The 14,698-nt window shown below is 47.0% G+C and overlaps 1 protein-coding gene across 1 annotated transcript in view; it reads left to right on the top strand.

Moving 5' to 3' along the window:
- znf407 (zinc finger protein 407) overlaps nucleotides 1-14,698 on the top strand; it is a 148,980-nt gene that overhangs the window by 93,879 nt on the left and 40,403 nt on the right. Inside the window, exons 7-9 of the mRNA XM_076012918.1 lie at nucleotides 6,651-6,734; nucleotides 8,105-8,225; nucleotides 13,060-13,238. Of these exons, the coding sequence (XP_075869033.1) occupies nucleotides 6,651-6,734; nucleotides 8,105-8,225; nucleotides 13,060-13,238 (384 nt within the window). The remainder of the gene's footprint in view (nucleotides 1-6,650; nucleotides 6,735-8,104; nucleotides 8,226-13,059; nucleotides 13,239-14,698) is intronic.

The following is a 14,698-nucleotide window of genomic DNA, read 5'->3' as shown; positions in this document are numbered from 1 at the left end:
TGTGGCGACCGGGGCTGGAGGTGAGAGGACTTGCTGGATGTTATTTTAAATGTGTTTTAGCAGTGATGTAAAGTCGAGGCGCCTCTGACATAATTAGACGTTTTATTTTCATTTGTTTCTCGCCCTCATCATTCCCCATCAGGCCGCCGCTGTCGCGCTGTCACCCGGCTGTCACCTGGAGAGGCGTCGGGCGCCGTGCGGCGGCGGCGGCGGCGGCGTCTCTCTGTGCGTGTGTGACTTGCTTGTGTGCCAGGGAAGAAACATCGGAGAGAGTGATTGAGACGGCTTTTCGGGCGAGGGGGAAGAAAAAAAAAAAAAAAAAAAAAAGCACTAAAGCGAGACGTGAAGGGGTGGCCGAGTCCTGAACATATGGAAATAAAGAGAATTAAGATTGAGCGTGAAACAACCTCATTGTAATGAGCCACAGGACATGACTTGATTAGCAATACCGCCCTCCCCCACCACCCTTAGCCCCCCCCCCCTGAAAAAAAAGCAACCGTAATTTTCTTGAGTGTGACTCGCCGTCTGTTGTGCAACGCCGCCGCTGCTGGATTGGACGGCTCCATCCAGCCACCGAGTCATCGCAATCGCATTCCACCAGCCGACCTGACACCCTGAAGTATCGCCCGCGTGCAACGTGATCTGTTTAAAGGTTACAAATCGGCCCCTTCACGCCACTAAGATGCAATACTAATAAAATAAGGCGCACGGTTTTAAAGTTGAACTAATCTTTCCTGGGAACAGAGCAATTAGTAATGGAAGGGATGGGAGTTGTGGCGTGCGTGTGCGCGTGCGTACGCGTGGGTTATGTAGAGTCGCAGAGGACGATGACTAACCGGGGAGTTTGCGCTGGAGCCGAGAGTGATGATAAACACATCCAGCTCATTTGTTGCAGCTTTCCGCACTTCACCCCGGCGAAATAAACCTCGAGCTGCGTCTCTCCGCCGAGAACTTCATCAGAGTGGCAAGTTTTGAACGAGTTGGCCTTTGTCAAGTGCGCGTAATTGGTCTATAATCCCTTAAAATGACACCGCTAATCCCTCAGAGTAGCACTCGTGTCGTGATCTCACGCCGAAGCGCCATTAGGCGGGCGGAGGCAGAGGTTGAGACAATGCTGGGGGATGGGGGGGGGGGGGGGGGGTCGTTTTCAAAACAGGCACGTTTGGTCTTGCGTCATCTCGTGGATGTTAAAGAGAGATAATAGGGAAAAAAGATAGTAGTGCAGCGTTTCAATGAAGCTGGATAAGAGATTCAACGCCCCCCCCCCCCCCCCCCCCCCCCCACACACACACACACACACACACACACACTCCTTAAGCATGGGTGGATAATGTAAAAGTTTGTTGCGCTACAACTGAAGAGCACTGTGCTCCACTCCAGAGAGCTCGGTAGACTGACTTTAAATACATAGTAGTTACAGTTTTTTTTTTTTTTTATACAAAAACACTCATATTTTTTGATAATTTTTTTTTTTTCTTTTTTAAATTTGAATTTCAGATGAAAATTGGTAATGGACCTAAAATGCACCATTGCTTTTACAGGTGAACATATTTTAACCTTCTCTAAACCTTTTAATGCAAATATTCACACCTTCTGCATCACATTTCATGCTGTCCTATAACAAGGTGATAAACTTAAAAAAAAATAAAAAAAATCACAAAAGCAAGTCCCCGATCCTTCAACAATGACCACTGTATGTTCTGGTACATTTTTTTTTTTTTGTTGTGGCTTATCCACCACTTGCTTTCGTTTCATTAAATCGTTTGTGACGCATAAGTGACCGTTGCGTGCTGCCCTACTTCCATGATATGGTCAAGTTCTGTGTTTCCTGTTTTATTTTGAAATCTGTTTATTCTCTTGTCGGCGTCCTTAGTTTTACTTCCTGTGTTTATTGCTTGATGTCTGTCACCTGTGTCTCGTTGTCAGACCTGCCCTTGATTGTTCTCACCTGTGTTCCCCTGCCCCAGTGTGTAAATAGTCTCTGTGCCCCTTTTTGTCTTAGTGGGATCATTGCTTCACCTCAACAGCTGGTTGAACTTTCAACCCAAAACGCCATAAAAGTTCCCCCAGAACGACAAGCAGGGGAGGTGGATTTGCGGGGGAAATGTGAAAACTTCATCATCCTGTGAATTGAGTTCCTATACTTGCCGCATGCACAGCGCCGCACCCCTCCCCCACCCCCAACCCTCGAGAAGGGAAACACCTCCATCACCTTCTCCTGCCTGTAACTGGATTCATTGTTCCACCCTGATTTGTGTGTTTTTTATGATAATCGCCCACCCCACCGCCACCCCATCCCCTCCCCTCCCCTCGCACGGTGGTCTTGTCTGAACGAGGGGGGGGGGGGATTCGGTAGTCGTCAGCCGCCAGGGTCATTTGTAACGGCTGATGAATGAGCGGCTCAAATAAATAAATAAGTGCGCGGCGTTTGACCCGCCGAGCCGTTCCCAGGCTCCGCGGAGGGGCGGGGGATGGGGGCGGGGGGGTGGCGGGGGCGAGGAGCGCGGCGACATGGCCGCAATTGATTTCCTCGTCGCCTCAGTTTGTCGCTTAATCTGGCGATATGCTGATAAATCTTCGCACTTTGTCAATTAATTTCCCTGAAAAATGAGAGGCAACGTGGCGCGCGCATCAATACGGCGGCGGCGGCGGCGGATCCCGTGTCAAAAATTAAGCGGTAAAATTAATTGCCCTCCCGTTCGCTCCTGCTAAAACATAACTAATGAGGGAGGCAATTATAGCCGCATGCAGTCGCCTCTGGGGTTATTTAAAACGCCCATGTGCGCACGCACGCACACACACTGGGCGGACACACACTAGCACACGCAGTATTTACTGTATGGGTATAAAATATTCACCCGCACATGGAGATAAAAAACAAGAGCCTGTATATTTTGTCTTCAAAGTTTCTTTTATTGTCTCACAATAAGGCGGCGCGTCTCATTCGGCTGAGGGCGCCCGGGGTTGAGGAGCATCGTGGGAGCTGAACAGACGCAATAAGCCAATATTCAAATCTGCAAAAGTTTAATGACTCTAAGTGCGCATTAGCCGAGGGGAGCCGACCGGGTCAGCTTTGGCTTATTTTTTTTTAAATCGATGTTTAGCACCTCTTACTTTGCTTAAAACAAAGCACCTTCACCGGGTTTAAATCCGGAGCGGATGCGGCGGTCCGAGGGTCCGTGGCTTCGGATCGCAGGCGTTGAGGTGAAGTTTGAGGCAGCGGCTCCGACCGGCTCGGAGGCCAAGGTTAAGGCCGCACGGCGACCGGCGGCCGTCCGGTGGGGTTTGTTTATCAGCCGGCGCTGACAGGACTCGTCACTCTCGCGCCGTCTCGTCGCGCTCGTCCCCCACCAAACCCCACCCCACCCGGGTCCTCGCAGGGCTCGCCGCCGCTGAGCAGCGGATGAAAAGCGCACGTGTAATTTATCGCCAGCGTTTCCTCCTCAAGAATAATTGTGGCGACTGCGGCAGGGCGCAGGGATCGATGGCTATGGATTTTTTTTTTTTTTTTCTCTCTGTGGTGGGGTCTTGTATCGTCGGGCATAATGAGAGATGGGAGGAGGGAGGGAGGGGAGGAGTGGAAGAGGGACTGCCGCTGTTTTTTTTTAATATTTTTTTTTCCTCCCAGTTCCAGCGGGAGGAAAATGTCTGAGCGGGTCTTCAGTAACTATTCCAGAGGTTAAAGTCACACGGATAAAGAATTCCTTTTCTTCCGAATGGGAGGTCAGCAGGGGTCTCCCGGAGAGCGGCGGGGTGCAGCGTGGATGTAATTATCCGCCTAGGTGTGAACAGCCTCTTTTACATGACGGATTTTTCGGGGTTGTGTTTGTGGGCTCCGACCGTAAGTAAGAAGGGATGAAAGGGAGAAAAAAAAATAAAGCCAACCCAAATAAGAATATAAAACACGTAAACTGACTTCCAGTTGCTCGTCTCACTGTTTCCGAGACCCTTCAACAGCACTTGCACCGACCAGATCGCTGCAATACACCTGCAATATGAACAGTGATTAATTCTGGGTTCACTTCAGAAACACTTTGAGCGACCAGGTTCTGAGTAGAACGAAAATTAAATCCACAGCGAGCAACAAACTCACTCCATCTTTATCATAAACTGCGATGTCCCTGTGTTTGTGTAAAACGTTTATTTGGTTGCTAAGGGATTGGATGAATGACTATAAAGAGACATTCTGCTTAGAAAACTTCAATTTTCGAGCAGGAAGACTGAAGCATATATTACCGGGATGGATTCTAATTGCTCCCATTAGCGGTGGAGGGTAATCTCTTTGTCATGATCTGCATTGTGTCCCGGAGCTCTTCCAATAGAGCAGATAAATAGAACGTAAATAGAAAATTCAGGTTCAAGCCCAAGTCAGGGGGATTTGAAACCAGGAAGCTTTCGACATAAGGGGTCTGAAACAGCAAATGTATATAAAGCTGGATTTCATACAGCCAGAAAATAAAGTAGCAGAATGGAGATATATTCAAACGGGAACATTGTTCCTTTAGAAGCCTCCTCTCGCGCCGGGGACTGAAAAGTGACCCCGTGTGAATTGGCTAAACCAGCGCAGCGCAAATTTTTTTTTTAAGGCTGTTTTTTCTCTCTCCTCTCCCTCTAAGTGCCACTGCATTAAAACTCTTCTCACAGTCGAGTGGCCGCAAATGGGCGCGATGGAAGGAACTCGAGGCGGCTCTGTTCTCTGCGGACTCGGTGAAAGCTGCTGTCTGTGCGGCGGCCGGGCGGGGGGAGTCGAGCGGGAACCGCCGGGGTGGCCCCCCCGAGCTCAGGCGGGGGGGTGGGTGGTTGGGGGTGGGGGTCGGCCGAATGGCGGCGGCGGTGTGTGGCGAGAGAGTTCGACATCAGCGTTTGGATGAATATTTAAAGCCGCTGCAGCGTGGAAGCGGCGTCCGGGGTCCCCACACTGGAGTGTTGGGCGCGTGTGTGTGACAGCCTGTGTGTGTGCGTGTGTGTGTGCGCACGTGACGGCAGAGAGAAGTAGGGAGTCAGAATAGGAAGGACAGAGAGAGACAGCGAGAGAGAGGAAGAGAGAGGAAGAGAGAGAGAGAGAGAGAGAGGAAGAGAGAGAGAGAGAGAGAGAGAGAGGCCGTCATGCTGTTAATGACAGAGCCAGATGCAGCGAGAGAGAGAGGAGGAGTGAAAAAAAAGAAAAGAAAAAAAAAAGCTCTCCACGTTCCCCCATCTGGAAGGCATCGTCCCCAAATGAAGTTGTACGAAACCATCCCCATTGATAATAAAGCTAATTTTTATGGCTCTGACAAGTATGTAATTATGTTCAGCGGCGCTTTTCAGATTTTATCACAGTCAATAAACCACACTGGCAATTCCCCCCCCCCCCCCCCCTCCTCTTCCCCCCGCCCGCCCACACCCCTCCCCCCGTCTCTCCCCCGTTTGACATATTTACACGGATCCATCTGATCGGAGGAATTAGTTAGCTGCGAGCGGCTCTGATGGATATACGCTGGTGATCTGTGACTTCTGCTCGGCTCATCTGCTCGCCAACTAGAGCCGCTGCTCGTCTGTTCGCCCCAGCTCCCGCGCTGCCGTTCTCATCATTTACACATTTATTCCACCCGCGATCAGTGTAAAATCTCCCTCCTCAGTTCAGCCTTTTTTTTTTCTTTTTTTCCGTTTTTTTTCTTTTTTTTTCGCTCAATGGCATGCCGTACGGAAGGGGATCTGGGCCGCAAGAGGAGATAAAAATTACGATTTTTCAAGTTTCCAATTTGAGAATAAAGTTGAAATTTTGAGATTAAAGACATTTCGAGGATAATGTTGTTGTAAAAAAAAGACGAAAATGTGCGAATAAAATCGTAATTTCGCAATCAATGTCAATGTGAAGTAAGTCAAAATGAGAATAAAGTCGAAAGGCTCTGCTCACAAGTCTGGTTGAATACTTCTGTTTTCGCCAGTTTCCTGATTACTGTGTGTGAACCTTGTGGGATGCACCTGTTTTCTTCCTGCTTACTTTTAACTGTGGGTAACTGGGTTAATCCTCCATCCTTGCAGTCTACTCGCCAATTTCCACTTTATTTGCGGCAACTTTATTAATGAAACTTCTACTTTATTCACCAAATTTCGTATTTTTTTAACGTCGACTTTATTCTTTTTATGACCTACTGTATACTCATACATACCACTTAATGTAACATGATATTTTAAACACAGGGATATTAAAAGCAGTGATATTTTTACAATCCTTATATATTTTTTTTCTCCTGTGCAAAAACTGCAGACAGCTGACAAAACAAAGGTGTCTTTTTGAATGCTGTGTAGTTTCTCAGAAACAGATACCAGATAATGTTCAACGGCAGTGTTCTAATACATCATCGTCGTTATTTTTGTTTGCAACTGCTGCCGAACTTCTTGTTTAGCTCTGGGCATTGTTCAGGCTCTATACCTGGATGAAGTTGTATCAAAAAAGCTATATATATATATATATATATATATATATATATATATATATTTATGTATCTATTGATATGTTGTCTGTTACAAGTGATGTTTCAATTTTGAGGAGAATTGATATCAGTGCGTAGAAGTATTTGTAAACGTAATAATTCCCCCCTTTCCCAAACTGGAACTGCATTCAGATATTTCACCATCCCTTTATTCTCTCTTCCTTCCGTCTCTAGGAGAGAAGACGTATCTGTGTGACATGTGCGGCTTCGCCGGAGGGACGAGGCACGCCCTCACCAAGCACAGGCGCCAACACACAGGTGGGCAGCGACACAGCAGCATCCTGACGTGAACCAGCACCGGCTCGCCGTACGCGTGGATCGTGATTGACACTCGGAACGGCTTCTGTTTATTTCTCATAGTCTCAGTAACTGTTTGCTGTCTCGCTACCACACGCGCACACACACACACACACACACACACACACACACGCGGGCACGTCAGTGTGACACGCCGCTGTCAGTGATAGGCATGTGTACCAGTGTGGCTGACTGAATCTCAGATTTTTAATTTCACTTATCATTTCACCATGTCATTCTGTCGCTTAGGGAAATTGCATTTTTCAGATAGGCTGTCAATAATGAGTGCCTTTTTGGAAATTGGCACAGTGAAACAAATACTGTTCTTAACTGTTGTCTGGCAGGCGACCAAGGATCAAGTATCCTGTTATAAATATTCATTTGGGTTTTCATAATTCATTTTGTTTGCTCCTCAGATTGCCTGCCATTTTTTTGCCCCTAAAAAAAAAAAAAAACTTGCAATTTCTGCCCGGCCTTTCTGCGCTGACATGTGTCAGTTCCACAGATTTTCAGATGCATATTTAAATGTGATGTCACGCAGCCTTCAACGAGGAAAAACATCCTGCTTGACAGATTCCTCTCCCCTCGGATTGTGTGCGCGCCGACGTTTTTGTCGCAAAAAAAAAAAAAGTTTGCTCGCGGAGAAATAACGCAACATTATCGCGATGCATTTATGTGCTCACATGCTTCTGCCCTCACGCAGCGAAATGTGTTGCCAGTCACTGTCTGATGTTGTTTTCTTCCTGCCGTTGAGCTGTGACTGAAGAGATGTCAAAAAGAAAGAAAGACAGATGCAACACAATACAAACTGGAGTCCAAAAGTCCATCTGCAGAAATGTAACGCGTTGTTCTGGATAGCAAATACGTTGTCAGCCCACGAAATGTAATAGTTCAAAAACTTTCAAAGCACGGAAACTTTTCTATTTATGACTCCGGCAGCTCCCACCGCCTTGTTTTAAAGTGAAATTGATGCCTTGAACATGTGAAAGCCTCTGTAAGATTAATGGCCGTGCCTCAGATATGCTAAGAATCTATGATGCAGTGATTGAAGTCGCCCATCTGTTCCCCCTCCCATCAGATCCCAGCTCATCACTTTTCATGGAGATGTATTCATATTTTCCTCAACACATTCTGCTGACACACAGATAAACAGGCTGTGGTCAGAACCAAACACTCAACACTTCCTCTTTTTTTTCTTTTTTTCGCAACTGCTATTTGCGTCTCACCTCAGTTTAATTAAAATTTTCATTTCCTCGCTTGAATATATACATATCCACGGGTTTTGATGGCACTGACTCTCTGTCGCCCGTCTTGTCCAACGTCCCCAACAGGCGAGAGGCCTTTCAAGTGCAAGCTCTGCAGCTTCGCCTCCACCACTCAGTCCCACCTGTCCCGCCACAAGCGCGTCCACACTGGAGAGAAGCCCTACCGCTGCCCCTGGTGCGACTACAGGTAACGGCTCATTGATCCGCAGGTGGCGCCGATCATCGCTGGGTTTCCATTGGTCGAGCCGCGGCTTTGGAAGTCAGTGGGTTCGATTGCGAGCTCGCAGGTGGCAGAGCAGGGTAGTTTGGAAGGGGCGCTAATGCTTTGAGAGTGTGTGTGTGTGTGTGTGTGTGTGTGTGTGTGTGTGTGTGTGTGTGTGTGTGTGTGTGTGTGTGTGTGTGTGTGTGTGTGTGTGTGTGTGTGTGTGTGTGGTGAGAGGTGGCGGCCAGACAGGTCTAATCTCTGCAGCATGGCTCCATCTCATCACTCTGCCATCATCAACAGGCCCAGCTAGATCCCCCCACAACACACACACACACACACACACACGCCCGATGTCACTGTCACTGGCAGGTCCCTGTCATTAAAACACCATCACACCACATCAGTAATTACACAGGAAATTGTCGGTGAAATTGAAAAAGTTTTGGCCGCCATCGCCCATCGCCTCCCTCCGCCGCCGCCTCTCATCCCCACTGACTTCCTCGTCAGTGTGGCAGAGGAGTGTGAAAGGGAATGATCTCGAACCCATCATTGGTTTTAGACGTACTCCTCATCCTCCCTACACACCACCACCACCACCACCACCACCACGCCACACCGTGACAAAGTCATTTCGCTCGGGTTTGGCCGCTACACCTGCTCGGTTATAGTGAAGCGGCTCATTGTGTATGCGGACCCATTTGCCAAGAGTGGAACACTTTGATGTGGAAGTTGTAATGAGGGTGTCAATTTTGCAGTTATCAAAGGATCGTCCCACCTCAATTCAGTGGTCTCCAAAGTGTGGTGGTGGTCCAGGGGCACCGAGGCTTCCTCTGAACAAAGCCAAACTGTCAGTGCTTTGCAATTCCTTTTGTTCCTTTTAATTTGTAAAATTTTAATCATGCGTAAAAGTGAGTGTGTCTGTGTGTGTCAATCATTTGTCCATTTAGCATATTAACATTTAAGAACTGATCATAAAGGCTTGATTTTCAGTGTTAAATACTTTTAGATGAAGCATTTTTGTGTTTGTTAATCGTCTTTAAGTGGTTTATCTGAGCCAATGATGAGCCAAAGAAAGCTGATTATCTTGGCTCGGCGCCACCAGAATGGGCAGCATAAATGCCATAAGGGTTTCCTGAAGATGCTATCTTTTGGTTCCTGCCACACGCACCTTCCTAGTACCAGGTACAGAGAAAATGGGGAGGTTTAGGAAACACCCCGCTGGCGAAATGATGCGAGGACGAGGAAGTGGAGCGGCGGAGTCTTTGTCCTGCTCTTTACATCCTGAATGCGTGTTTAAAACCTCAAAAGTCTCTGGAGGTCTGATCTCCATGAGGAGATTTTTTACGGGGCGAGTCGGCACGTTCGACCTTTAAACTTAAAACGGCCTCGTGGAATCAGCCACGCGGTTGCGAGTGAGATTCATATTTAGGTGCGAGGACCGAGGCTTTCACTCAGTCAAACACGCAGATGTGTACAAATCTAAAAATATCCATTTTTGAAATGTTACCGGAAGCCGCCCACGGCTCCGTCGTGATCTCCATCAGGGCCGCTTCAGAGACGCATGTAAATGAGCGGGGAGTGAATGATCTATCAAATGCAGCTCATCTCCTATTCAGACGGAGACGGATAATAGAGAAGGGGGGTAATTATAGTTGGGGACGAGCGGTGAAAAAAAACACTGTCCTAATGGCAGTGCACTGGGAATCCTTGGCTGTCAATTAATGATGCCTCCTTGACTATATTCCCCGGCTACTTATGCACGCGGCGAAAACTTCAGCGTTTAAGTAATCACTCGTATTGTTTCGCAGGAAGGAGTCCTGCTCCCCTTCTCCCTCGCTCTCCTCCCGCTCTCATTAAAGTCACACCGGCGCCTTAAACGGGCTAATTGATATGTAGCCTCCGACTTCCTCCCCTTCTTGGGGGCTGTTATTGTTTGTGGAATTGTGGGCTCGCGTCGGTTCTGCCTGCCTGTTTCCCCGCCGCCGCGGCGGAAGCTTTGAGGACGACTCGCCCACCGTCCGGTGTCGCGAAGGTCGCTCGACCTTGTAAAGCGCGAATAGGGACGGGCGGACCGCTAATGATGATCGCCGGGGCCACCGCTCGTCAGGATAAGACCCAAATAGCACCGGCGTTCCAAATAACCCTCTTCCCCCACCCACCGCCCGTCTCTTGACACACACAAAGACAGACATTTAAATCTCCTCTAACGAAGCACCTCTCAATTACACCTCTCCCATTACCGCGCGCTCGTTTGGGAGGAGGAATATGGAAATGGGAGGAATAAAGGGGCGCGGGAGAGTGGCGGGGGCGGGGGTGGGGTTTGGGGAAGCGGGGCAGAGGCAGGGTGACGTATTTGTCGAGCGTCAGGACGGCCGATTCCCAGCGGTGAGTTTGCGCGGCTGCCGGGGGAGGAAGTTGTAACGACGTCGCTACTAATTAATACGGTGTATAGTGGGAGGGCCGGCGTGGGCTTCTCACCGACTGTGACACCTGCTGACTCCTAAACGCACGTTGTGTTGTTTTAATATGACAATTACGCCATTACCATATCTGAGAGATAGCGAGGCCCCCCCTAGGAATCCACCCGCGCTCTCTTTAGAACCTTTTAGCTCCGCTTCAGGTTTTTTTTTTTTTTTTTTTTAATCTATTTATGGTGCCCCCCCCCCACCCGCTGCTTTCGAATAAGAAATTGGTTCATTTTGAGTATTAAATGCATTTTTCAGCAGCCCAACTTAGCCTCGCTCGCTCGCTCACGAGCGCGTGACAGTAAAAACTGTCTGCTTTTATAATTTTTTCTTTGGCCCCACATTATGCAGATGAACGTTCAAAAGATATGGCAATGATGTGTCTCTGTGAACCTGTTCTGACTTTTTTTTTTTCTTACTTTTTTGTCAGATAGAGCGATCAAAAACAGTGAGGGCCAATTAACTGGCTAAATAATTGAGCCATGAGCAAATATTCAGGTTTATGTAGATAGCTGTGTGCTGTCAGCCGTGCTGGTTGCTACCTCAATAGCTGCGTTTCCATTAACCCTAGAATTGTGCAAAACCCTAAATATCGCAATAAAAAACTGGTCATGGAAACACCTAAACTTCGAAAAATCTCTCAAATATTGCTGAAAGGTTTTTACGCTCTCATGAGGTGGTTTCTCAGACGTATCAATATGTAGAGGTATATCGCAAAAGTGTCATTGAAACACTTTTTGTGGTAATGTAGAAATACAGTTATGCTGATATTTCTTTGGACTGCATGTTATATATTATCATGTCTTTGCTATGGAATTATGAGTCTTTCACTACCTGGCCTTGCTTACTTTGACCTTGGGGTGCTTGTCTTATTATTCCAGTTGGCTGTCAGGGCCCATGCTTATTACCAGCTAATTATTCTTCTCAATGTCAAGCTAACCAGAACCCGGGACCATGTTCATGGTGCGTTCATGGTGTAGTTCTATTCATTATGAATTGTACTGTATTTTAATACCTGTCAGTAATCGATGGTAGTATTACATCATGATACTCGCGTGCTGCTGTTTATTTATTTATTTTTAAGACCACTGCACCGCTGTATGAGGTACACCTCTAACTATGAAGCTAATCGGCCAATCACACGTAGGCAAGTCGATGCATTTAGCCATGTGGTCCTGGTTAAGGCAATTTCCCGGCATCAGGAAGAGGAAGAGAGACCCCTTTGGAGCCCCGTGGGCCCCTTGATGGAGAGAGGTGTCCGTGCAAAAGTGAAAACAAATTCTCTACTTGGCTGGCGTGAGCTATGGCACTGTGAGCCTTTATTGTCCCGGCCAAGGTGATAAGGGAGAGTAATTGCGTATTATAGTGTCCGAGAATGTCAGGTCCAAACTGAACACGAGTGTCCCATCCATCAACACGTTTGTGTTCAAGTGTGTGTGTGTGTGTGCGTGTGTGTGTAGCTGTGTTCTACATCGCACATCGCTTACTTGCATGATACATTGAAATACGTGCACACTCGTGCGCTCTTGCAATTGTGGATTTTTTTTTTTTTTTTTTTTGGGGGGGGGGGCGGATACACGCGCTTGAATCTTCATATCAAAAAAATATATATATATTATTTTTTGCCCCTCCTTCGATTTACTAACTGGAGAGGCGGCATCTATGTGTATGCATGGGGCGTACGTGAGTGCCATATATGTGCATGTGCGCGGCGGCCATTGTGTGGTTTGTGTGTGTGTCCGTAGGCAGGTTTAGATAGAGCCTGGGAGCAGGTCAGGCAGCATCATTAATCAGTGCAGGGCTCGTGTGTGACTCTTAGAGCTGACATCATTACATGTTACACCCCGGAGAAGCTCCATGTTTGCTGTGCCCTATCTGACCAGCTCAGACACACACACACACACACACACACACACACACACACACACACAGGCATGCAAACATGATGTACACCTTTACTATGGGTTTCATACAACTGCAGGAGATACATAATGCATAGCAGATGCCTTCGCACGTATCTGTAATGTCCTGCAGATACGCAAGAGCGTCACCCTCGGCTTCCTCTCCAAGCATGTTTGTGCGCTAAATCCAAATAACCGCGAGAAAGGAAACATGCAAGACTGTGTAACATCATTGAAGATTTTTTTCAAAAAAAAAAAAAAAAAAGCAACGTGAAAATAAATCTTCTGGTTGTATTTGCAAACTTTTTTTTTTTTTTTTTTTTTTGCTCGTTGCCTGGTCGAACATTTCCTAAAACATTATTGTGTTTTTGTTGCATTTTTCTTCATTCAAAATGTACAAATGTCATTCCAAAGAGGACACATGCCCCTTTCCATCTGCGTCTCCCTCAGATCCAACTGTGCGGAGAACATCCGCAAGCACATTCTCCATACGGGGAAACACGAGGGCGTAAAGATGTACAACTGTCCAAAGTGCACCTTCGGCTCCAACTCGCCCATGGAGTTCCGCAACCACCTGAAAGATCATCACCCCGATATTGAGAACCCAGACCTGGCTTACCTGCACGCAGGTAAGAACTTTTTCCCTTTGTGACTATGAGCTGAAACAGCTCGGCGCTATGTGTTCCTGCTCCCAACATCCTTGAAATTCGTCTTAAATATGAAGAATTTTGTTTTTTTTATTCTTCAAATTGAATCCGAGCCGAACATTTATAAAGGAATATGGTTGAACTTTAAATGCTGTTTGAGCTTTAAGTTGGCTAGCTGCAATTTCCTGTCACATGTTGCTTGCTACTGCCATCGTTGAGATCCTTTAATGGCTGAGCAGCAACTATATTAGAATACAAAATAAAAGAAAACCCAACATATTTCTGAAGGGAATTTTCTCTTTTGTAAAAAGTCGTGTTGTGTAATTACTGTCACATAGACTCACGTATGAGTGTCTGAAGTTGTGGCAAAGCCTTCAGCGTATAATTTGTGGAGTTGTTCCAGAAGCAATATATTTTAAAGAGTCATAAAAAAAAAAATATGTTAAGCTATTATCCAAAAGGCTTCACTTAAAGAGTGGGGATGGAATTTAAATGGACAATTGAAAAAAAGCCTTGTCGTCAGCCACCCAAAAATCTCACTTTCTTTTACCTTGATTTTGATTTGAGGACATTTTTGAAGTGGTTTCGTAAACTCTGTGGAGATTCAGTCTTAACATTGTAGCTTTTTGTTTGTTTTTTATCTGTGTCTATAACATACACAACAGTTTTTGAGTTTCAAAGATCCAACAACACCTCGGCCAGATGTCCATTCCTCACTTTCTGAGAACACTGTGTGCACCTCCTACGGTTGTTGTTGTTGTTGTTGTTGCTTTTTGCTACGTATCCATACACATACAAGGTGTTCTGCTTTAGCCCGGGATTGAAAATTAACGAGGGCAATAGGTATAATGTGGGAGCTTTAAGCGTTTAACCCCCACAAGCTCTCATTCAATCGTTACTCCCTCTAATCTTTCTGTGCACACAGATATGCAATAAGCGCACAGCTTCTGCGCAAACATTCAATGCAAACTCATGGACAAATTAACATTTAAAACCATCCGGCTAAATGAAATCACCTGCAGACCCCCGACGGCCTCTGCAAACCCCTCCACCTCCCTCTCACTCCACCTCCCCAAAGTCGGGTCCTTTCCAGTCCTTGGGTTTGTTAGTGCTGCTGGATCAAGTCCTGCTATTCACTGCTGATGGAGGGCAAGCAGCCACAAAGAGGCAGCACTCAGGTTGCTGGTCCCATCCACTCCTGCCAATCACTCAGACCATAGAGACAGATGAAATCTTCGCCCCCTCTCCATTGGTTCCTTTGTGCGGGAGTGTTCTTCCTTTGTCCTTGAAGGCCACCAAATCCAATCGGCAGAGTGCCTGTCCTTCAGAGGAGCGGAGAGGACACCCTTTATCCTGTTATCCCTTTGACCTTATATATAAAAGCGGCAGAGTTGGAGGGAAGCTCCACGAGGGAAAGAGCCGGGGAAGCGTCGCTGGTGAGA

The sequence above is a fragment of the Nelusetta ayraudi genome, unplaced genomic scaffold (assembly GCF_046127955.1).
Source record: "Nelusetta ayraudi isolate G7.1 ecotype Tasmania unplaced genomic scaffold, CSIRO-AGI_Nayr_v1 ptg000136l, whole genome shotgun sequence".
Lineage (NCBI taxonomy): Eukaryota > Metazoa > Chordata > Actinopteri > Tetraodontiformes > Monacanthidae > Nelusetta > Nelusetta ayraudi.
This window is presented reverse-complemented; position numbering and strand designations above follow the sequence as displayed.